At 41.4% G+C, this 24619-nt stretch overlaps 1 protein-coding gene across 2 annotated transcripts in view; it reads left to right on the top strand.

Annotated features, from left to right (window-relative positions):
* The window catches only part of ino80 (INO80 complex ATPase subunit), a 160273-nt gene that overhangs the window by 116198 nt on the left and 19456 nt on the right, over positions 1-24619 (top strand). For both annotated transcript variants that reach the window (XM_052013345.1, XM_052013335.1), the window contains exons 28-30: positions 14211-14305; positions 22140-22212; positions 23061-23219. In XM_052013345.1, coding sequence (XP_051869305.1) covers positions 14211-14305; positions 22140-22212; positions 23061-23219 — 327 coding nt within the window. The remainder of the gene's footprint in view (positions 1-14210; positions 14306-22139; positions 22213-23060; positions 23220-24619) is intronic.

Below are 24619 nucleotides of genomic sequence, written 5' to 3'. Positions count from 1 at the left end.
TCCGTCCTTGTCCACTTCATGAACCCCACCTTTTCATTCCAGCAACCTTCTACCCCCTTTAGATTCCTTTCAAAACCCTTGTGATCACTCTTAAGACATGTATCTTGTGCTCCTCTCCACTCTGTGGCAGTTTTCCCTCTCCTAGTCCCTTTGTTTCAATTGTGCTCCACCCTGTTTGCCTGCACTTCCACACTCTTCAACCCTGCATCTTGCCTCCTGCACTACCGCAGCTCGTACTCCCACCTACCTGCCTATACACAGTAAAACCTGGAAATCCAGAAAAGAGCTGTCGTTAGTGGCCTTGTTCCTACTGAGGCTCCACTACACACACTTGCTGAAAAGTGGAGCACCATAGCATGAACATGTGATATTGGTGCACTTACCGAATAAATACATTAAAGATGTCAAGGAACATTATGGTTACCTTTTCAAGGGTAATTGAGTTTTTAAACAGTTTGCCAAGTCATAATTACTGCTGGGCAACTTTCTGATGCTGAGTATTAACTTCTAAAGAATTTCTTAAGGTTTTCATAATTGTTGAAAATTGAGTTTTTTTTTGCTTTGTGTTTCACATGTCTCTCAGTTGTATTTTTTTGTTTGAGTTAATATTAAATTACCTGTTCTAACTGAGTGTGAGTATTTAGGAAACTGTGCTCTTTGTGCTGTCTCAGGAGAGAATAGCACTTTGGCACTTCAACACCTGGCTTATTTTGATTTGGATCTTCCTGCCATTTGACTCCCAATCACATCCACTTTCCTAATTCTGATTCGGTAAGAATACTCCATTCTGGTTAAGGAGGTGAATTGTTTCTGTGTTGATCTCAGTCTTTCTCACACCATTCTGTGCAGAAATGTAATTACCACAATTTCCAGTGCAAAATTCCATTTTAAAAACATAAGATAGGATCTTTATTAGTCACATGTACATCGAAACACACAGTGAAATACATCTTTTGCGTAGTGATTTTGGGGGGCAGCCCACAAGTGTTGCCACGCTTCCGGCACCAACATAGCATGCCCATAACTTCCTAACATGTACGTCTTTAGAATGTGGGAGGAAACCGGAGCACCCAGAGGAAACCCACACAGACACGGGGAGAACGTACAAACTCCTTACAGACAGTGGCTGGATTTGAACCTCGGTCACTGGCGCTGTAAAGCATTGTGCTAACTGCTACCGTGCCGTCCATCAGTGTGCAGATGTGTCTGACTGGTATAGGATGCCAATCCGTTCTGTCCCATCAAGGTGCTTTAACCTTATAACACCTGTACAAAGGCTGTATAATAGAATGCATTCAACACTGCCAGCCTGGCTATGGAAATTCTATTGTAAATGAAGACCAGAAGCAAACATTTTACAAAACTATGTAGCTCCCTTTCTTTCCCCACCTCCTGCCCTGTCCCATTTTTTGTGCACTAGGAGTAAATGGTCACTGAGCAACAAGAAGTTCTCCTTAGCTGGTTCATCCCTCTTGCCCCCTTGGTGCGTGCGCCCCATCTTCCCTTTCTCATTCCATGTCCCTCTATCCCTCTCCACCTCCACTCTGGAGCACCCGGTGGTGGGTTGCTGGGGGCAGCAGCAGTAGGTTTGAAGCCAAAATTGGGATCCAAAATATAGGGTGGGTTTTGTGGTTGGAACTGGGCACTCTGCTTTGTTTGACAAGATGAGATCTGCTGCGTTCCATTTCCTGTGCTCCCTTTAAACTTGTTGGGCTCAGTATCCTATTTCCTGTAAACCTGGTGAGAAAAACTGATTATACTGCTGTGCAACATGTTAAGAAAATGAAATTAAACTGTGTTGTGGTAATAGGAGAATTGTCTAATAGTCCAGAAAATTTGTTAGTTACCAAAGTCTAAATGGGTTATCAGAATTTTTTGTCTTTTGTCCTTTGTCTTTTCTCATACTATTCAAACCTTAATGCACTTCTGTGTAAATATGGTCTTTCACTTCAGTGTAATCCTCAGTTTGGTCACTCACTCCGGATTGTCTCATTAAGAATGTTGTATTTATGTATTTCTCAGCATGGATCAGCAATGTGTTGAATGAGATGTACTGAAGATTGCATTTTATAATGCGGAGTAAGCATTTACCGACATATTTGTATGGGCTTCCTTGCAAAACAGCACTGAAATTTTGTTGGTTTGTTCAGGTTGTTTACTGGGTAGTTGAGACTCTGTAGTAATCTATGGTAATACTTAAAGTTCTGGAAGCACTCAGCAGGTCAGGCAGCATCTGTGGAAACTATTTCTCTCTTCACAGATGCTGTCTGATTTGACAAGTATTTTCAGTACTTTCTGTTTTTATTTCAGATTTCTAGCATTTGCAGTTTATTTTCATTTACTGAATTTTTTTCTGCCATTTCTTGCACAGACAAACTCACTCGATTTACAGCTCATGATTTCCCAACATCTGTCCAGAGGTCAGAAATTACAATGGGACCTGTAAAACTATTTCTGACCTCTGGACACACAAGCAGACTCATTAGTATTCCCTTATTCCTAACCAAAGCGATTCCATGCATTTTTTTTTGTGTTGTGTACTGGTGATTTTTTTTATACGTAGTCTATTGTCGCCTCAGTTGGAAAGTTGCTTGGTCTAACAGGAAATATCTGCAACCTGCACGAGACAGGAGCAAGCTGTTTAGGGAAGGATCCTGAGCCCAGAGTCACTCCTCGTGACACCTGTAATTGTTAGGCCATATCGCGCATCTTGAGATCAGATCCAAACTAAACTGCAGGCATCAGTTCAAGTGATTGAACAAGCTCATTTAGAAAGCTTTTTTTCCTAGCAACCCCACCTCAGTATTCACTTTTTGGAAATTGTGGGATAGTCCACTGGCTCAGCTGTCAGAGGTTTTATTTTTAACTTGTGTGTACCTCACACTTGTAACAAACAGCAAGAGTGCACTCTGCATCAAAGCAGGTCTAGAAGGGTATGATTATATATGTTCTCCTTGGGTCTCACAGTTCTTTATAATTTCAATCAATATAGTTTTAAATGCATTCATTCAAATTAACCCTGGTTTATAGCCTGCACAATATCATATTTAGGATATCAGTAAAGTACAAATGTACATAATGACACCAACGTAAACATGTGCCATTAATTTCTTTCTGTATCGTTAGTAACACTGCAAGACCCAATGCATTGTCTTGACCCTAACAATACTGCCAAGCTGTGACTCGTACAACTGTGCAGATCTAGTGATCGTAGATGGATGCATGTTGGGGAGCTGGCTGTTAAAGAAGGCACGGTAGCGTAGTGGTTAGTGCGACGCTATTACAGCGCCAGCAATCGGGGTTCGATTCCCGTCGCTGTCTGTAAGGAGTTTGTATGTTCTCCTGTGTTTGCGTGGGTTTCCTCCGGGTGCTCCAGTTTCCTCCCACATTGCAAAGACGTACGGGTAGGTTAATTTGGGTTTAAAATGGGCGGCGCGGACTCGTTGGGCCGGAAGGGCCTGTTACCACGCTGTAAATAAAATTTTTAAAAAACTTAAATTTTTTTTAATTTAAAATTTAAATTAAAAAAATTGTAACCCAGCAATTTGCTCTCTTTGGGCGTGAAGTGAGTAAAGTGTAGTCAGGCAGGGCAGGACAAAAACAGTCAGAACACTTTTAAGCTAAATGAAGTACATTTTGAAGCCACTTTTGTTGAAGACAAAACAGCTTGTATGCATTCATATTCCAACCCAATATGCTATCTCCATACTGGCTACAATGTTGTTGAACTTGGTCTGGTATAGAGATTGATGCTGATGTACAACAACAGAAAGAAGTTATGTTCGAATAATGCACATACAGGTGACCCCCATATTATGGCTGTTCAGGTTACGGAAATTTGCCCTTAGAGAATTCACAAACCACTACCCAGACTTTGGGTAGATAGACTGTGAATTGTATTTTGGCAACAGTTGGCAATAGTTACTAAGATGACAAATGAAGTGTCATTGTTAAAAACAAATGACAAACTTTGTGGTTCTTAAGAGTTGTGAGATGATGATTAGACTGAATATTGGTTTGTATTATCACAGCAGAAAGGAACAGATGTAAAACCTAAAATAATTACATAAACTGGTATCAGAACAAGGCCTTACTATCAAAAAGATCATCGTTACATTTCCTATCCCAAGTGTGGGAATCCAGCCAACAGTATAATGGGATCAGTACTTAGACAGCAAGTTTCCAGTAAAAACAGGTGTGACTCTTTCAACTTGCTCTTGTCACTGGGATACTGGATGCACCCTGGCTTCTGCTGTTGAAGAAATTAACCACATCCAAAGAACATATAATCTCCCCTGGAGGTCAGCAAAGTCCATAGCTAATATTTGTCAAGATATTATCTCGAGTAACAGTTCAATCTGTGATGAAACAATTCTGGGGTATCAGTGCAATGCATAATGAACCAGCATCTTGGTAATAGTGTAGTACGCAATGTGAGATGGTTACTGGTGTAACTCAAAGCAGTGTGTGGTGAGGGAGTGTGTACAGAAACAGGTATGTTTGTAGTTGCAGAGATCATTAACTCTTTCAACAATGTCCCTACAGCCCTATTAGACTTTGCTTGGAGCCTTCATGGACCTTTTGGGGTTCAGAGAGCATCATGTATTTGTGGACAAGGTGCACTGTGGGCCTACAGGAGGAAGTGGGGAGGGTGGAGACACTCTAGGTTGGTGGAAGCAGAAATAGGCTATTCAGTTCCTTGTGCCCGCTCTATCATTCAGTCGTGGCTGATCTTGTATCTCCGAGCATCTTTCCTGCATCAACTCTGTACCCCTTGATTCCCTTGATCTTCAAAAATCCATCCATCTCTGACTTGAATATACTCAGCAACTGAGCCTGCACAGCCCTCTTGGGTCAAGAATACAAAGGTTAGTTCCCCTTTACCTGAAGAAACTTCCTCTCCCCTCAGTCCTGAAATGCTGACTCCTTATTTTGAGACTGTGGCTCCTGATTCTAGGCAATGCAGGTATTATCCCTGTATTTAATTGTTAAGCTATTAAGAGTTTTGTATGTTTCAATGAGGTCACCTCTCATTCTAAGTTTAAGAGAGTATAGTCCTTGTCTGCTTAATCTTGCCTTCAAGGAAAACTCTCCACCACCCCCTCCTCCTCCATCTTATGAGTCAATCTAATGAACCTTTGTCATACTCCCTCTATTGCAAAAATATTTGTATTGAGGTATCTTTACTCTTGTATTCAAATCCTCTTGCAATAAAGGCCAGCACAATGTTTACCATTCTAATTCCTTGCTGCATCTGCAAATTAACTTGGTGATTTGGTGTACAAGGACGCCCATCTCCTTCTGAACACCAACATCTTTCAAACGTTACTGCAGTTTTTGATGAAAGTGGATGACTTCATGTTCTCCATGATAACGTCCATCGGCAATGTTCTCTTGACCGCATATCCCTCAAAGTCCCACTGTGTTGTCCTCAGTCCACACTGCCACTAAACTTTGTATTATAACAAATCTACTTCCTCAGGAAGCTAAAGAAATTTGGTTTGTCCCCTTTGACTCTCACCAACTTCTACCGATGCACCATAGAAGGCATCCTATCTGGATGTATCACGGTTTGGTACGGCAGCTGCTCTGCCCAGGACCGCAAGAAACTGCAGAGAGTTGTGGACACAGCCCAGTGCATCACAGACACCAGCCTCCCCTCCTTGGACTCTGTCTTTACCTCTTGTTGTCTTGGTGAAGCAGCCAGCATAATCAAAGACCCCACCCACCCGGGACATTCTCTCTTCTCTCCTCTTCCATCAGGTAGAAGATACAGGAGCCTGAAGGCACGTACTACCAGACTTAAGGACAGCTTCTACCCCACTGTGATAAGACTATTGAACGGTTCCCTTATACAATGAGATGGACTATGACCTCACGATCTACCTTGTTGTGACCTTGCACCTTATTGCACTGCACTTTCTCTGTAGCTGTGACACTTTACTCTGTACCGTTATTGTTTTTACCTGTACTACCTCAATGCATTCAGTACTACCTCCAATGTAACTGCACTGTGTAATGAATTGACCTGTATGATCAGTATGCAAGACAAGTTTTTCACTGTACCTCGGTACAAGTGACAATAATATACCAATGAAAATTGCCCTTTATGTAGATTGTGGGTACCCAAGGCCTCAGCAGCTGTATCTGCAATGCCTCACTAGTTGCAGCCTCCCAAACCAAAAATGACCCTCTATTGCTCTATATGGTGTATGGTTTGTTAATCACTCCTTAATCCATGCTAGTATATTAGCCCCAATACAAGGAACTCTAATTTTGTGTAATGCAGTGGTACCTGGCTTAGTGCTTGGGATATGTTCCTGGGAACAAGAGCGCTAGTAGATTTAGAACATATTACAGCACAGGAACAGGCCCTTCAGCCCATGATGTTGTGCTGAACTAATTAAACTAGTAATTAAATGCTTAACTAAACTAATCCCTTCTGCCTGTACAATGTACATATCCCTCCATTCTCTGCATATTCATGTACCTATCTAAGAGCCTCTTAAATGCCTGTATCGTATTTGCCCTCCGTACCACACCTAGCAGTACATTTCAGGCACTCACCACTGTGTTTTAAAACAAAACTTGGCCCGCACATCTCACTTGAACATCCCACCACCAACCCCCCCACTTCCCCCCACCCCCACCTTTAGTATTAGATATTCTGACCCTGGGAAAGAGATACTGGCTGTCTATCTGTGCCTCTTATAATTTTATAAACTTCTGCCATGCCATGTCTTGTCTCAGCCTCTGCCGCTCCAGAGAAAACAACCCAAGTTTGTCCAACCTCTCCTTATAGCACATAACCTCTAATCCAAGCAGCATCCTGGTAAATCTCTTCTTCACCCCCTCCAAAGCCTCCACATCCTTTAATGGGGTGACCAGAATTGAATATAGTACTCCAGATGCAGCCTAAGAAGAATTTTATAAACTGCAACATAACTTCCCAACTCTTGAACTCAACACCTCGACTAATGAAGGTAATCATGCCATACACCACCTTTACTACCCTATCAACCTGTGCAGCCACTTCCAGGGAGCTATGGACTTAGACCCCCAAGATCCCTCTGTACGTCAACACTGTTGAGGGTCCTGCCATTAACAGTGCACTGTCCCTTTACATTTGATCCCGCAAAGTGCAACACCTCACGTTTGGCCAGATTAAACAACATCTACCATTCCTCTGCCCATATCTACAACTGATCTATACCCTGCTGTATCCTTTGGCAATCTTCTGCACTATTCACAAGACCACCAATCTTTGTTTCATCTGCAAACATACTAACCCACCCATCTACACGTATATTGCAAACAGCAGAGGTCCCAGTACAGATCCCTGCGGAACATCGCTAGTCACAGACCTCCAGCCAGAATAAGTCTCATCGACCTCTGCCTCTGTCTTCTATGGGCAAGCAAATCCTGAATCAAAATGGGCAAATCACCGTGGATCCCGTGGAGTTAGGACTAAAAGTGTCATTTGATGCACTACTGATGATGCTGCTGTGCTGTGAACCTTGTACAAGCCCCTCCCCTTTGTTGTCACACTGGGAACCTGATGGTCTTGGCCCTCTGGCAATCTTACAACGTGGCTTGGTGTGGAGTGAGCCACCGAGGCAATGTGTAGTGCCTGCACGTGAGTGTGGGTGTGCTGCTTGTCCCCAGCAATGCCAGCAATCACTGTGCAAGCCAGGATACAGCCCTGAGCATATTTTTACTGAGTGCCAAACCCTTCACCCCTGGGTGTTCAACCCCAGCACACATGGTAACCTCTGCACATTGCCTTAATAGAGCACTCCACATCAACCCATGTGATGATGAGATCACCATTTCATTTCAGCTGGACTTCAACGGCAGGCAGGTGTTTACACCAGGTTCCTAGCAGAACAGCAGGCAGACCGAGCAGATGCTTTTTTGATTTAAGAGTATATTGAGTATATGTGTCCAAAGCTGTGAGTCTTTGGACTTCAGGACTAAGTGTGCTGAAATGACCCGTGTCTTTGCACAATACTGTATAATCCTTTGTGTGCCATCTTGAAGCTATTCTGAAAATCCAAATACATGACAAACTGGTTCCTTATTCTACTCCTTACAACCTCAAACTCTGATTTGTCAAACATGATTTCCTTTTGATTAATCCATACTGAGTCTGCCCAATCCTATTGTCTTCTATGTCCCTGTTACCACTTCCTTAATAAATACAAGTACTTTTTCTACCACTGATTTCAGACTAACTGGTCTACAGTTCCCCAGCCTTTGACCTGGTCCTGTCACCACAAGTTCCATGCCTACAGGCATGGACTCTGTTGTCGGAAGAGTTGAGAATGGGACTGGTATCTCTAATTGTTATTAAACATCCTCCCTTCTGACCTTATGATAAAAGGAAGGTCAATGATGAAGCAGCTAAAAGTGATTGAGTCTGGGTTGCTGTTATAAAGAACTCCCATGTTGTTGTTCTGGGGCTGAGATGATTGCACTCCCAACATTTGCAGTTTTCTTCCTTGAGTGTTTCCCTGGAGTCCCATTAACTTCAGTGTCACTGGGGCACCTCCTATGGTGAAGTCCTGCACTGATGGCCAGGGCAGTCACTCTCATCTCTGGTATGTGGGTCAGAGAGTAATCCTTCATTAGGACCTAGGTAGTGTTTTTTTAATCTAATTAAGCCTGTGCATTGGTCTTTTTTAAATATTTAAATGTTCAGGCTAAGAAATAGAAACTGGTATCAATCTACCACTTCTCATAACAACCATTAATAGATACTGGAAGGGTCATGTGCTACTTGACAAGAGGACTAGCTATGACCCCTTTGATAAAAATGCTTAAAGAATTTTGGTCTATCCAGAAGGATATCAGCCACCTCCCGTTACAGCAGACTGGAAATGCTACCAGAATATGCTGTAGATAGATGGGTCTGAGGGATCAATTTCATCTCAAGCTATTTGTGTGTAAATGATATAAAAATATAAATGATATAAGTGCAAGAGTCTGTATATTCACAACTTTGTGACTGTTTTATGTGTGGGCACTCCACGATTTGGCTCTGAATCCTGCTGACATCATTGTCCAGGCAGCAATAGTGAAATGGGTTGTTGTGTTTTTAAATTTAAACTGATCTTGAACTGGAAATTGGATCCAATTATTTTACATGGTGGAGAGCTGAGAAAAGGGGCTGTTCTCTTTCATTCCCAGATAGAGACAGAAGATTGTAGGTTACTTTGAATGTTGCCTTGAAATGCTCTGTGAGCATCTGCCTGACAGCTCACTTTGTAGTGGAGATGCTTCATCCTTTAACATTTGATGGGCTCTGTTTAAACTTTCAGAATGCGTTAAGCCAACTGAATGGAATACAGTCTGCTGAAACTGCCAATGAATTATTCAGGTTGATGTTGTATTGTGTGAGCAAGTGAGCAGAGGATCTAGTTCAGGTTGCTTCTGGAAGTGACCTGGAAGTGTCAATGTGTTAAAACACAGCTATGATCTGGAAAGTTCCCCATTAAGGTGGAAGCATCACTTGAAAGGCTATGTCCCATTTGGTAGATGTATGCTTCCAAGGCAGAGATGTCTCAGCTTGGCAAAATCACTTAAAAGGGAAGCAATGGAGTAAACCTGGGCAGAATAGTTAGTAAAATGGACCCCAGCTGCAGATTTTGGCCAGAAGTCCACTTGGGTTGATCAGTGATGTGGCAATGAACCCAAGGTGCTCTAAAAGAAAACATCCACCTTTTGGCTGGTCCATGCCTCTCCCAGTGTTCAAAAGATTGGACAACCCACAATGTAAACAGGGTTGAGAGAATATGTTAATAACATTTTGCATCAATAGCAGTTGGGAAAGAAATATTAAATTATTGCCAATATGAATGTGTGAAGAAAAGGACAAATAGTGGCAGATTAGTGGGATGAAGTGTGCAAATTTATGGATTAGTACCAATTGTATTTCTTCATTGCTCTCAAAACTAGAGCCCTATGGATGAACAACTGAAACAATTATAGAAGGACTAATAAAATAGATGATTAAACTAATATTCCAAAAATGGATGCTGTAGGGCACCCATTCCAGGTTGAACATGGCTCCCAGTAAAATCCCATTGTGTACAGAAAATGCATATGTCACTGTTGCTGGAGAATCCTGCATTTGTATGACATACAGCACAGAACAGGCCCACCATCTTTAACATAATAAAAAAAATTCCAAGTACCTTGCGTGATCTTTTTCATGACATTAATGGCATTCTTCACCCTGAATTGTAAGGATTCGTTCAAGTCTGACTTCAGAGACTTGAGCTCATAAATCCAGCCTGACCCTGCAACTGAGGTAGTGCTATACACATGTTTGATAGAGGCCCCTCTACCAAATACTTCCAGGAGATCTTTTACATCACCTGTCAGTGCAAAAGATCCCCTAGTGCTCGTGAAGAAGTGCATAGCCGTTTTGGAAAGCTTGTTGTGCACAACTTTAAAAGTATTTAGTTGGATAATAAGCATTTTGATAGTGTCCAAGGTCAATGAAGTCATTTTTTAAAAAAAGTAATTCTTAACAAAGATCTGAAGCTGGGGGGGGGGGGGGCGGGAGGGGATAAGTTTTAAGCAGTGCCTTCGAGGTAAAGAGACAGGAAGATTTCAGGAGGGGATTGCAATACTTGGGTCTGCATATGAACAAAGGAAGAGGTGGAGGAATAAAAGGTTAGAGTTGGAGGAAGGGAGAAGACACAAGAGCTGAACTCAAATGGAGAGAAAGCATTCAACTGCTTAGTCAAATAATCAACAGATTAACCACACATTTTACCATGCATGCAATTCATCCAATGTACATAATGGCTGTTGCAACAATACCTGAAGAAATTTTAGTTTTTGCCTTTCTCCTGCAATTTCCTGTTTTCCAGCTTTATTAGTGGGAGCTGATCAGAGGTTGGAGAGAAGCTTCCATAGCTGCAATGTGACTGATCGTCTACAGATTAAAAAGATGAAAATGTTCCTTGTTCATCATAAAAGATGGGATGTGATGTATGTGTCGTGGTATAAATTAATTCATCCCAACCATATTCCCCATGGTACTTTATTTCTCCATAGGACAAAGTTTGCTCTGCACAAGCACAAAGGACAGTGTCTGTTGCTTGTTTGCTTGCCCTGCAGGAAAAGGAGGAAAGCTGTGCAGTACAGATTATGGGATCCACTTCCCCTTTTCAGCAAACAAGTCATTCTGCCTGGAGATTCCTACAATTAATTGAATCTTCCCCACATTCTCAGCCTTCAGTACATTTCTGATCAGTGCTGGAGCACTGTTCCAGAAGCTCTAATGACTCTAGTACACTACCCATGTGGCCCTTTATGTGTTTGTGAAGTGCTCACAAGCCATAAAATGAATGAGTCACATACCAATGCTTTGCAGTGAGAGTTCCTATATTGTGATTAGGCATGGTTTCATCATTCCCTTTAATTATACTGCCCCACTGACTGAGATCAGCTGGTAGGACAGAAGAGGGCTCTATCTCAAGTCTATATGAGCATTGGGCAGTTGGTTTTTTTACACAGACAAATAGAAGCTGACCTTAGGTTTATACGTTGTGCATCCAGTTTGTCTTAAAAGCATTGTTTTTTATATATTACATTTTTTAGCAACAAATGCAGCTTTCAGGTTAGACGATCATAATAGCTCACAGCATCTGTGAAAGGGATTTCCTGTCAGTCACTTGACTATTATGATGGCAAGTACAGTTGCATTGGTGAGGCACAAAATTTTAAACGAACTGGATTGAGGTAGGGGTGGGATTCAACTCAATTATATTAAATAACGCACGGGGGGGGGGGGTTGGGGGGGGTGAATCTCTATTCTCCACCCCTCTGGAAATACTTAGCCTTTTGGTGTTATAGGAGTCCTAGCATTTCAGGAACTGTCCTCATTTTTGAGATGAAAGTATTATGTATTTCACAAGCAGCACAGGATGTTCAGTCTCGACTAAGAAAATAGGGGTTTGGGAGTTGACCGTATTATAGGAATTCTGCCAGTTGTAAGCATCCTATTACTGTGCTCAGCTGAGTTGCTTCAGGTTGCTTGAGCAGTTGCAAAGCAGTTAACCCCTAGGCTGCCAATAGTTCTAGAGATCTGCCATCCCTCCCTTTTACTTTGTTTTCATCCCAAGTATGTAGTGCAAAATGAGGGTTAACAAAATACCTGCTGCACAGTCGTGGACTTCCTCAGTGCTCTTGTGTATCTGTTCATGGGATGTAGGCATTGCAGGCAACAGTGATGATTAATGCCACTCTTAAATACCCCTGAACTGAAGAGGCAGTTGTGAGACAACCATGTTGGTGGTTTGAGTGTCAAATTGGCAAAGGATAGATTTCCTTCACTGAAGAGCATTAGTGAATCAGATGGGCTCATGCAAAAGTCCAGTAATTTCATGCTTACAGTTACTAAGACTAGCTTTTTTTTTAAAAAAGTTTTTTTTCATTTTAATTACTTAAATTTAAATTCCAAGCTGCTGGGATAGGATTCAAACTTCTGTGGATCAGTGGTACAGAGCTCTGGCTACAGTCATTATTAACTCCATAAGTCTAAGCCCCAAACCTTCCTGACTTGGAAATATATTGCTGTTCCTTCACCATTGCTGGTTTAAAATCCTAGAACACTCCCTAACAACAGCATTGTGGATATACCCAAACCCCAGAAGGCAGCTCACCACGACCTTCTCAAAGGCAGCCAGAGGTGGGCAATTAAATGCTTGTTCAGCCTGTGAATGAATATTTTTAAAAAAAAGACTACCAATACAAATTTAGATCACTTTAACTTGCAGCATCATTTTGATCGCACTCACCTCTGGTTGAAATGTGGTGGGTTTAAATCTCACTGGAGATGTATGCACAGATATCTAGGCTGAAATATCAGGTACTGCTGGAGGAATGCTACATAACAGAGGTGATGTTTTGTATTGAGGACCCATTTGCCAACTCTACTGCTTCAACCAACACCCTCTCCTTTGAGTCCACAGAAGAGCACTGATGTGCTGAGGAGATGGGCCAGATGTATTCAGCATCTGGACTGTCAGGGCCGGCTGGTGCTGACTGTATGAATAAACACGTTGAATACTATGCTAGGCAGCTTTTATCTAGTTTTCTGCTGTAATACTAGATTGAGGTTCGTCTGAGTAGTTCAAGATTATTTAGCACAATTCATTTAGGTTTAACTCATCAAATCCACAACTCACCTGAATGAGATGTGTTTAGACACTTGAATAGGCAGGGCATAAGAGGATATAGACCCTAGTCAAGCAAATAAGATTAGTGTAGATAGGTAAAATGGTGGCATTAAGGTGTTTTTAACTAAACCTATTTGTTTTTAATTAATTAAATCTATTTGAAGTTTGCGAATGTAAGCTTTCAAAGGTCATCAGAACATTCTGGGAGCAGGATCTTGCTTCCGATACCTGCTTGCACTGCAGAAGTCACTTCACGTTGCAGAATGCTTCTCAGCTATTGAGGGCTATGTCAATCGGCCCCTTCATGCTGAATTGCGGCAACAGATCAGATCCAGAAAGATGTGGCCTGCTGTACCTTCAGTAGTAAGGAAGGGGATGTGTTGGTAAGTTTGACCAGAAGCATCCGTTACCCAATCATGATACTTGGAACGTTAATTCTACAGCACTTGCATAATACTTCCGTGCGGTCCAGCAGTTGGAAATTTTTTTGGTTGCAGGTTTTTTGTTCAGGCTTTTTTGTGTAACTTGTGCAGCTCAGAAGAAACCCACCAGAGACTTAGGTGCTGTAAGTGTACAGCCACTTCTCCAGTGGCTGCTCTTAAGTGTTGCATGTGACTTATAACCTGCAACCCAGTTATCCAAGCTACTTGTTAATACTGTTCCCTTTCTTTAGTGTGATTCCATTCCCCCAACCTTTGTTTAGCCTATATCTTTTACTGGAAAGTGTGAGTTACTAATCTAGCAACCTTCGTCTTGGTTATCATTGTTTCTGGACATAATTAGCGATTAATACCACGACTACTTTTAAAGTGTAATTGAACTGAACTTCCTGTGTGCTCATACATAACTTCATGTTGGTTCCACCACTATTACTGTTGATGTCATGGTACTTCATTATGACACTGTATTGCTGCTAATGTATTTCCTAAGTTTCTCATTATCAGTGTGCCTGCTGATTATCAAAAGTTTTTAATTCTGTATACTCTTTACTAATTCCCATTTCTATTGTTGTTCCAGGAGTACATGGTTTTCAGACAACATACTTACATGAGGCTGGATGGTTCCTCAAAAATATCTGAGAGGCGGGATATGGTGGCAGACTTCCAGAGCAGGTATGTGATTTGTCCCCTGCAGTGTGCTGCTCATCTGAGAGAAACTGGGCATGATTCATTGGAATGCAATGTATTCAAGCCTTATTTGTTTCACCTTCACATTGAAAGATATGGCCATGATCTTCTCTTGATGTTCTATGACGATCTTCTTCCAGGATGTGCCCTCAATTTTCAATCACTTCATCATGAGCTCTTATTATTTCCCCAAACCAGGAAAAGGTCAGATAGCTGCTTGTTGAATATTATGCTAGGCAGCTTTTATTTAATTTTCTGCTGTAATACTAGATTGAGGTTCGTCTGAGTAGTTCAAGATTATTTAGCACAATTCATTTGGGTTTAACTCATCAAATCCACAACTCACCTGAATCAGATGTGTTTAGACACTTGAATAGGCAGGGCATAAAAGGATATAGACCCTAATCAAGCAAATAAGATCAGTGTAGATAGGTAAAATGGTTGGATGGATGTGGTGGGCCAAAGGGCCTGTTTTCTGTGATGTACCACTCTGACATCTGAATTAAGTCTATCCTCCATTCAACTGAATATTTTTTGGCTGAACATAGCTAGACCATGTTTTTTGGCAGCCTTCAGTCAAGACTAGTACTCATTAGCAAGCCTTGCACAGTTCAATCTTACTAACCATGCCTTATACATTCACATCCAAATCGTTTACATAAATTACAAACAACAAAGGTCCCAACACAGACCCCTGTGGTACACCACTAGACACAGGCCTCCAGTCTGAGAAACAACCCTCGACCATCACCCTCTGCTTCCTACCACTGAGCCAATCATGAAGCCAATCCACTATCTCCTCCTGGATCCCATGCAATCTAACCTTCCAGACTAACCTGCCATGAGGGACCTTGACAAAAGCCTTGCTAAAGTCCATATAGACAACACCCACTGCCCTATCCTCATCTACCCTCTCGGTTACTTCAAGAGACTTGTCAGACATGACTTCCCACACACAAAGCTGTGCTGACTATCCTGAATCAGACCCTGTCTCTCCAAATGTTAGATCCTGTCCCTCAGAATCCCCTCCAGCAATTTACCCACCACTGATGTTAGACTCACTGGCCTGTAGTTTACTGCCTTGTTTTTGTTACTCTCTTGTAACTGGTGGTACCACATTAGCCACTCTCAGTCCTCCAGAACTTCACCTGTAGCCAGAGATGAAGCAAAAATCTCTGCAAAGGCCTGTGCAGTTTCTTCTCTAGCTTCCCACAAGGTCCAAGAATGCATCTGGTCAGGCCCTGGCACTTTATCCACCTTAATGCAATTTAAGACCTTGAATACCACCTCCTTGTTAATTTGCATGTGGACCAAGATAACACCACTCATTTCCCCCATTCCTTAACTTCCATCGTTTTCTCCACAGTAAAAACGGAAGAGAAATATTCATTAAAAAATCTCACCCGTTCCCTTTGGTTCCTTACACAGACGGCCATGCTGATCTTTAAGGGGACCTATTCTCTCTAGCCACCCTTTTACTCTTAATATACCTATGGAATCTCTTGAGATTTCGCTTCACCCTGCCTGCCAGATCCTTCTCATATCCTCTTTTTGCCCTCCTAACATCTCTATTAAGTGCACTCCTACACTTCTTGCAGTCATCAAGAGATTCATTAGTTCCCAATTGCTTATGCGCAGTGTAGGCCTCCCTGTTTTTCTCAACCAGAGCCACAATATCTTTTATCAGCCTGGATTCCCTAAATCTGCCAGCCTTGCCCTTCACCCTAACAGGAACATGCAGGCCCTGAACTCTTGACATCACACTTTTAAAGGCCACCCACTTGGCAGACACCCTTTTCCCTGCAAGCAATCCCGAGTTGGTCCTCATTATCTAGCCCTCAGTTCTTTCAATATAAGTGAGATGGCTGAATATTCAAGGACTTATTCTCTTGCAGTGGTTTCCCGATATTCTAATCTGCCACCTCTTAATTTAAAAAAAATTGTTTCCCTGATTTGCCTCTCACTGACATTGCTCATTCCAACTCCCACCTCACCCTTGAAATGGGTTGTTACAGACAAAAAGCAAGAGAGGCATTCAAACATGAACTGGAGAGTGAAGAGTGTTTCAAAATAAAATGTTGGTATATAGTTCAATTTCTGCAGGAATTGAGAAAAAAAATCTCTCCTGTTCTGCTGCATGCCACCCTAATTATCCAGTAAATCTGAGAATGAGTTCATCACTCCCCTGAAGCATGTACCTGGCACAGAAACTGCAGGTTCCAAGTTTGTACATCAGTTCTTGAGAAAATGGAATCCACCCTGGGGGGAGAGTGCATAGACATGATCCTTGAGTGAAAGAAGCCACAATGATGGGAAAAATCTTGAAGTGCAAGGGAAAGCACGAAAAGTATGCATCATAGTGAGGGGCAGGGTAAAGTTGTCATTAGTATAAATATTAAATACTGAGAGCACCACTAAATCCTTTCAACCTTAGTGATAACATAAGACCATAAGCAACAGGGATAGGAGTAGCCCAGAAGCATTTGACCTCCTGTTCTGCCATTCTGTAAGACCATGGCTGATCTGATGTTGACTCCATCTCACTTCTGTACCTGTTCCCCGTGGCCCTCAATTCTCCTATTGTCCATCTTGGCTTTGAATATATTTAATGATTTGGTCTCCACAATCTTGTGAGGTAGGGAAGGAATTTCTCCTCGTCTCCATCTTAAATGAGTGACCTCTTATTCTGAAGTTCTTGATGTCCCCCAAGAGGGAAACATTCTTTCAACATCTGCCTTCTAAAATCTCCAGAGAGTCTCTCATTCTTTGAAATTCCATGTATATGCAATCTATCCTCCAATTCCTTCATTGCAGAAATCAACCTGGTGAACCTTCCTGAGTGGTTTCCTATACAACTATCTCCTCACAGTTTGCTTTCCTACCTTTTTTTTTGCATCATCAGCAAATTTGGCTGCGACGTGCTCGGTCCCTTCATATAAATAAATTGTAAATAGTTCCAGCAGTAGAACTGATCCTTATGGCAGCCCACTAGTTCTAACCTGAACCTTGCCAAGTTATATCCTTTTTCTTTTATAGATTAGATTCATACAGCACAGACATGGGTCCTTTTGGCCCAACTGGTCCATGCTGACCAGATTCCCATCTAAACTAGCCCTATTTGCCCATGTTTGGCTCATATCCCTCTCAACCTTTCCAATCCATGTACCTGTCCAAGTACCTTTCTAAATGTTGTTGATGTACCTGCCTCAACCACTTCCTTTGGCAGCTCATTCCATATACTGACCACTCTGTAGGTGAAAAAGTTGACCCTCAAGTTCCTATTAAATCTGTCCATTCACTCTAAATCTGTCCTCTAGTTCTTGATTCCTCAACCCGGGGGGAAAAAGACTGTATGCACAATCACCCTATCCATGCTTCTCATGATTTTATACACCTCTATAAGATCGCCCCTCATTCTCCTATGCTCCAATGAATAAAGTCCCAACCTGCTCAACTCTCACCATAACTCAGTCCCTTGAATCTCGGCAACATTCTTGTAAATCTCTTCTGCACTCTTTATAGCTTATTGACATCTTTCACATAGAGTGGCCAAAGCTTGAATACAGTATTCCAAATGCAGCGTCACCAATGCCTAGTTCAAATGCAACATTAAATCCACTTGTTAATTAATGTCTTTTCAAGCTGGTATATTATGCTAAACATCACAAGTTCTTGCCTTGTATAATAAACCTTTTAGTGGCAACTTATTGAATGCCTTCAAGGAATCCAAATACACTACACCAGCTGGTTATCTACTCTGCTTGTTATATCTTCAAATTTACTAGTAATATTTGTCAAACACCATCTCCCTTTTTATAAAACTATTCTTAACTGATTGTATTGCTTTTCTAACTATCTTGCTGCTACTACCTTAATGAACTGATAATAATGGATGTTAGGCTATCTGGCCTACTTTTTTTCAGCTTTTTGTTTCTCACCTTTCTTGAACAGGGACATTGCGTTTGTAATTTTCCACTTTTCTGGGGTTCTTTCAGAATCTATGGATTTTTAGAAGATTACAACCAATGTCTCTGTAGCCACTTCTTTTAACGCTCTAGGATGCAGGTTCATGGAATTGGTCTGTGTTCCCCCAGTGACAGTGATTGTTTTAAGTTCTTCCCTCCCTTTTGTCTTGCTTTGCAATTATTATTGCAATTTTTTTTTGTATCTTCTGCCGTGAAGATAAATGCACAATATTTCTTCAATGTCTACCATTTCCTTATTTCCCAGTAAGGTGTAGTGGTGCAGGCCAGACTATATAAATAAAAGAGAGAGGAAGAGGGGCAAAAATGGCCAGTCCTGATGCAAACAGGAAAAAAAGAGTGAGTTATCTAAAGTTGGCAAATGCAACGTGCCCAGATGAATGTTGAGGTTTTGTTACATGAGCTGGCTTGTTTACTACTTACAAATGTTATGTAAGAGATTCCATGCAAAGCTAGCACTTAAAAAGAGGCTGCCCTTAAAATTGTTGTCACAGTAAATAACTGTAAATAATTAATACCCATTGGCCTCTGCACCATTTAATCCATGTGATAGAAAAATCCTTACAAATAGTTATTATTAAAGGCCAATTTGACAGCAGTTTTGAAGTAAATGCTTGCTGTAGTTTCAGTGTTGTTTCATGCTTGGAAAGTATTAGTATGTTTTCCTTGGTTAGTCCTTCTGTCTCTTAACCTATTGTTATCAGGATTTGCTTGTAGGAAGATAATTGAGAAAAGTGTTCAGATTTATCACGTAAAAAGTGCCAGGTTTGTTCAACAGCAGATTGCATTTGTTTAATGCTTTGAACTCAGTAGGTTGTCCTATGGCAGTTCACAAAGTACGATCACCAGGACCAACAGAAAAATTAAGACAGAAGAACACAAAATAAGATCAGGAGTAGGCCACTCGGCTGATCTATGCGGGCCTCAACTCCTCTTTGGTGCCAGTTCCCCATAACCCTTAATTCTTTGACCTCTCAAATCTTTACCTATCTCCACCTTTAATATATCTAATTATCTTGCTATCGCCACCCTCTGGGGCAGAGAATTCCAGAGATTCATTACTCTCTGAGAGAAGTAGTTTGTACACACCTCAGTTTTAAATGACCAGCCCCTTATTTTGTAGCTATGACAGGTGATGCCAAGCTTGGGTTGAAAAGATGTTTTTTTTTAAGGGACATCCTAAAGGATAAAAGATGCTCTTTTTGGTTTCCTTTTCTAAATCTCTAGAGTATAGGACCTAGGTAGCTGAAAGCAAGACTGCCAATAGTGGGATGCTGTTTCTTTGTTTGAAAAAAGTTGAATGTGTAAGTGACTCAAATGGAAGACCATAGAGGGTTATAAACCTGGAGGAGTTGGCAAACGAGGGTTATAAACCTGGAGGAGTTTGCAAACTTTGAAGAGTTGAGGGCATTGAGGGATCTGAAAACAAGGATGAGGGTTTTAAAATTGCTGAGCCACGAGCGAATGTAAGTCAGTGAGCATTCAGGTGAGGATCACACAAAATGAGGAAGCCCTTCCTAATATATTTGTTTATTTTTTGCTATTTTCCTTTCATTCTCATTTTATGCAGACTTAGTCACACAGCATTACTTGCAAGTGATGTTTTAGATTTAATGGAATGTATTGAGGGACATCTGAGTTTGACCACTGTGGTAGAAAATAGAAAAGCAGAGTAAAGTGAGACTATTAAATAAAAACAGAAAATGCTGGAAACGCAGGCAGTGTCTGTGGAAGGGGAAGGAGTTGGTTTCTGGTGCCGGGCCCAAAACGTTAACTGTTTATCCTTCCACTGATGCTGCCTGACCTGCTGGGTATTCCCACTGTTTTTATTTTTCAGATTTACAGTATCGACAGTTTGTTTTGCTGAAACTTTTTAATTGTTCATATTGGAAAAGATTTGGATGTTTTCAAACAGGAAGCACAATATTAGCATGTGGGGACAGCAAGTAATTGAATTATTGGCCTTTTATGCAAAGTACATGGAGTACATAGAACATTTACAGCACAGTACAGGCCCTTCAGCCCGTAATGTTGTGCTGACATTTTATCCTGCTCTAAGATCTATCTAACCCTTCCCTCCCACATAGCCCCCTATTTCTCTATCATTCATGTGTCTATCTAAGAGTCTCTTAAATGTCCCTAATATATCTGCCCCCAACAACATCTGCTGGCAGCACCCACCACTCTGTTTATAAAAAAAAACAGCTTGCTCCTGACATTCCCCTTATATCTTCCTCCAATCACAAAGTTATGTCCCCTTGTGTTAACCATTGTCGCACTGGGAAAAAGTCTCTGACTGTCCACTAGATCTATGCCTATCATCTTGTACACCTCTATCAGGTCACCTCTCAACCTCCTTTTCTCCAAAGAGAAAAGCCCTAGCTCACTCAACCTATCCTCATAAGATATGCTCTCCAATCCAGGCAACATCCTGGTAAATCTCCTCTGCACTCTCTCTAAAATTTCCACATCCTTCCTATAGTGAGTTGATCAGAACTGAACACAATACTCCAAGTGTGGTCTAACCTGAATTCTATAGAGCTGCAACATCACCTCACAGCTCTTGAATTCAATACCCCGACTAACGAAGGTCAACGGTCCATATGCCACCTTAACAACCCTATCGACCTGCGTGGCAACCTTGAGGGATCTATGGACGTGGACCCCAAGATCCCTTTGTTCCTCCACGCTGCTAAGAGTCCTGCCATTAACCTTATATTCTGCCTTCAAATTCGATCTCCCGAAGTGTATCACTTCACACTTATCAGGTTGAACTCCATCTGCCACTTCTCAGCCCAGCTCTGCATCCTATCAATATCCTGTTGTAATCCACAGCAACCTTCTACACTAACCACAACACCACCAACCTTTATCACTTACCCACCCTTCCATATCCTCATCCAAGTCATTTATAAAAATCACAAAGAGCAGGGGTCCCAGAACAGATCCCTGTGGAACACCACTGGTCACTGACCTCCAGGCAGAATACACTCCATCTACCACATTCTGATGGAAGAAACTAGTTGCTCTTGTGTGAGGGAGAATCATTTTAAAAATTGTTGGTTAAGGTTCTAATGGTTAGCATTCCAAGCATAACAAGAATGTGTAGACCATTGTGAACTGAGAGATGGTGCCTATTCATACCACTAATTATATAAAATATGTGTAAACAGTGGGACTGTGTAGGTTGAGTGGTGCACAGGTGAATAATAATCTTGGTCCTATTGGTGTTGATGTCATCATCTGTCCAAACATCCAATGAATGTCCAATTCCACCTGAATATTCTGGATCTCCTATCAGTCTGGTAATGGTGGGATCACTAACATTGAAGTGATGCTGTATACTGTCAGATGTGCTGGGGAAACATTAAGAAAATGTTAATGGGGTAATTACATGTTTTAATACTAAAGGGCCTCTGCCACTAATTATGCTTCACAAGAACCTGCTAAGTTATTTAATTCATGCAGAGATTTCCCCCTCATGGACTTGCCTTCAATATATCCATGTTATCCACCCTCTCCCCACCCATCCCCCAAACCACTCCATGTGGTGGAAAGCTTCACATTCTTGTCACAGTCTAGTATTGTAGTGCTGGATCTTCTTCACAATTGAAGTCAATGCTGTACGACTGTTGTACTCACTGAGATGCTTGTGATAGCTTCTTTAGGGCACATAATAAAGCCAATTGGAATGGTATTTCTCTAGCATCTAGGCTCTAATATGTAAAAGGTGAATTTAAATCCTGGATCAAACCTTGCACCTAACAGACTGTTTTCAACAGATGTCAACCTCTTTCTGTATCTCACATACCACTTCTTTGTCTTCCTTCCAACAGAACGGATATCTTTGTCTTCCTTCTCAGCACCAGAGCTGGTGGCCTTGGCATCAATTTAACAGCTGCTGATACGGTGAGGGATTGAATATTTTGTATGCTTTATCTCCATTGGGAGAGAGTGGATGTTGAACTGTGCTGTGATAAAGGTTTAGACATATAACTCTTGAAATTTCTGAGTACTTCGAAGCGTATTGAATCATTGATAGGTACCTCCTCTGGTTTACTTCAACATCAACCCTGAATTGCATGTCTTCCTAAATAGCTCATTTTCTCATCAGTGGAAGCTTTGTTCTGGAAGTTCCATAATGTTGGGCAACCTCAAACCACCTCCTAATGTACAAAATAATTTCTAAATGATAGTTGAGTTGGTGGTCTCATTGAGTCTGGTGGATGGCTGGATGGATGAAAACAGAAAATGATCCTACAGTGCTTGAGAGACAGCCACATTCTTATAAGAGAGCTGAGGGAACTTGATGTCTAATTTATCCCAAGCTTGTATTTTTGGCATGGTGTAAGTTGCTCTTTACTCAGTATTAAGCTATGCCCAGGGGGAGTTTGGCAGAACAATTTTGGAAAGATCTTTCTGTCTCAAAGATGTGCTGCACTAGGATCTTGGTATTAGAAACAGTCCATCACTGTGGGGGGAGGACAAATACCCTTGCCTTAATGATGTGGTATAATAAAGTCTACGTCACATCATCATGTGGGAGATCATATGCTCAGATCTCATCATATTGCTGGGGCTAGAAGATCCTTGAATAAGTTGTTAAGTAACTGGGAAATTATCAATTAATGCTGATACAACTCCTTTGCAAGTATTGTTTAGCTAAATGCTTCTTTGGGGACAATAGTTCTTTAACACAAGGAATTAGGTGAAATTTCTTTGGTCGATATCTCTTGTGAAGTTGACTTTTATTTCAGGTTATATTTTATGACAATGATTGGAATCCGACAGTGGATCAACAGGCTATGGATCGAGCTCATAGACTGGGTCAGACCAAACAAGTAACCGTCTATAGACTCATCTGCAAGGGAACGATCGAGGAGCGAATCTTACAGCGTGCGAAAGAAAAGAGTGAGGTACAGTGCCATACTGGCATTGACAGCATATTTAATAAGTAGTTTGAGTTTTGGACTGGTGAGGTTCTTGGAACACATTTGTTCCAGAAAGACTGTGGCAAGAAAATCTTGCTCTAAGTCAACAATTACACTGAACACTAAGTACAACAGAGGCATAAGAAATGGGAGCAAGTGTAAGCGATTGAGGCCCTCAAGCCTGCTGTGCTGTTCATCAAGGTTATTGTGGATCTTTTACCACAATATTATTTTCTTATAGTATCCCCATATACCTTTATTCCTTTAACAGCAAGAAATCTTTCACTTTCTATTTAAATACAACCAATGATTGAGCCCCCACAGCACTCTGGGGTAGAGAATTTCTGAGTGAAGATATTTCTCCATCTCCTAAATGGCCAAATCCTCAGTTTGAGACTTGACACTTGATTCTAGATTCCTCAGCCAAGGGAAACACTGTTCCCCACATTTACCTTGTTATGCCCTTGAATATTGTATATTTCTAGTGAATAGAGGCCTAGCCTACTGGATCATCCTTGTATGACAGGTGCACCATCCCAGAACCAGACTATTCAATCATCATTACACTCACTCCATAGCAAGTATATCCTTTAAGAAAGGAGATCAAACTTGTATATGATACTCCAGGCCCTGTATAGTTGTCGTGAGATATAATTACTCATCCTATTGCTACGAAGGCCAACGTATTCGTCTTTCCAATTGCCTGCTGCACCAGCATTTTTAGTGATTTGTCATTTTAGTAACAAAGGACCCTCGGTCCCTTTGAGCATCAGCATTTCCCTATCTTTTATCATTTATGAATTGCTCAGTTTTTTTTCCAACCAAAGTGGATAACCTCACATTTTTCCACTTTGTACTCCATCTGCCATGTTATTACCCACACACTAGGCTTGTCTGTATCCTTGAAATCTGTTTGCATCCTCATCACCATTTGCATTTGTAATACCAACAAACTTGGAAATGTTACATTTGACCTCCTCGACTGACTCATTGTGAGCAGCTGGGCACAGATACAGAGGTAATGTGAGGTTGATTGTTCTACAATTTTAAAGTAAATCTCAATGCCATAATGGCTGCTGCATATCTTAGTCTTCGTGTTGAGTATGAGCAAGTCCATAGATTTGGAAGGTCCTTTATTTGTTGACAAGGTCAAGTCCAAGGGTAGCCCGCAGTACTGGACCCATTAAATTGAATAGATCTGCTCTAATGAAATCTGTAAAAGGCTAAAAAAACAATTTCCAGTGGGGTGGAAGTTTGAGATTAAGGTTATGAAACAGGAGGATGTGCTAATGTGAAGTGCTTTCTTTTTGCATAAATGTGGATTTCTAGAGCCGTCTGTCTTTTTTTGTTTCCCCTGGCAAATGCAGGGGTTCTGAAAATAATTG

This window comes from Pristis pectinata, chromosome 1 (assembly GCF_009764475.1).
Source record: "Pristis pectinata isolate sPriPec2 chromosome 1, sPriPec2.1.pri, whole genome shotgun sequence".
Classification (NCBI taxonomy): Eukaryota; Metazoa; Chordata; class Chondrichthyes; order Rhinopristiformes; family Pristidae; genus Pristis; species Pristis pectinata.
The sequence above is the reverse complement of the archived record's forward strand: the minus strand, read 5'-3'. Positions and strand labels throughout refer to the sequence as shown.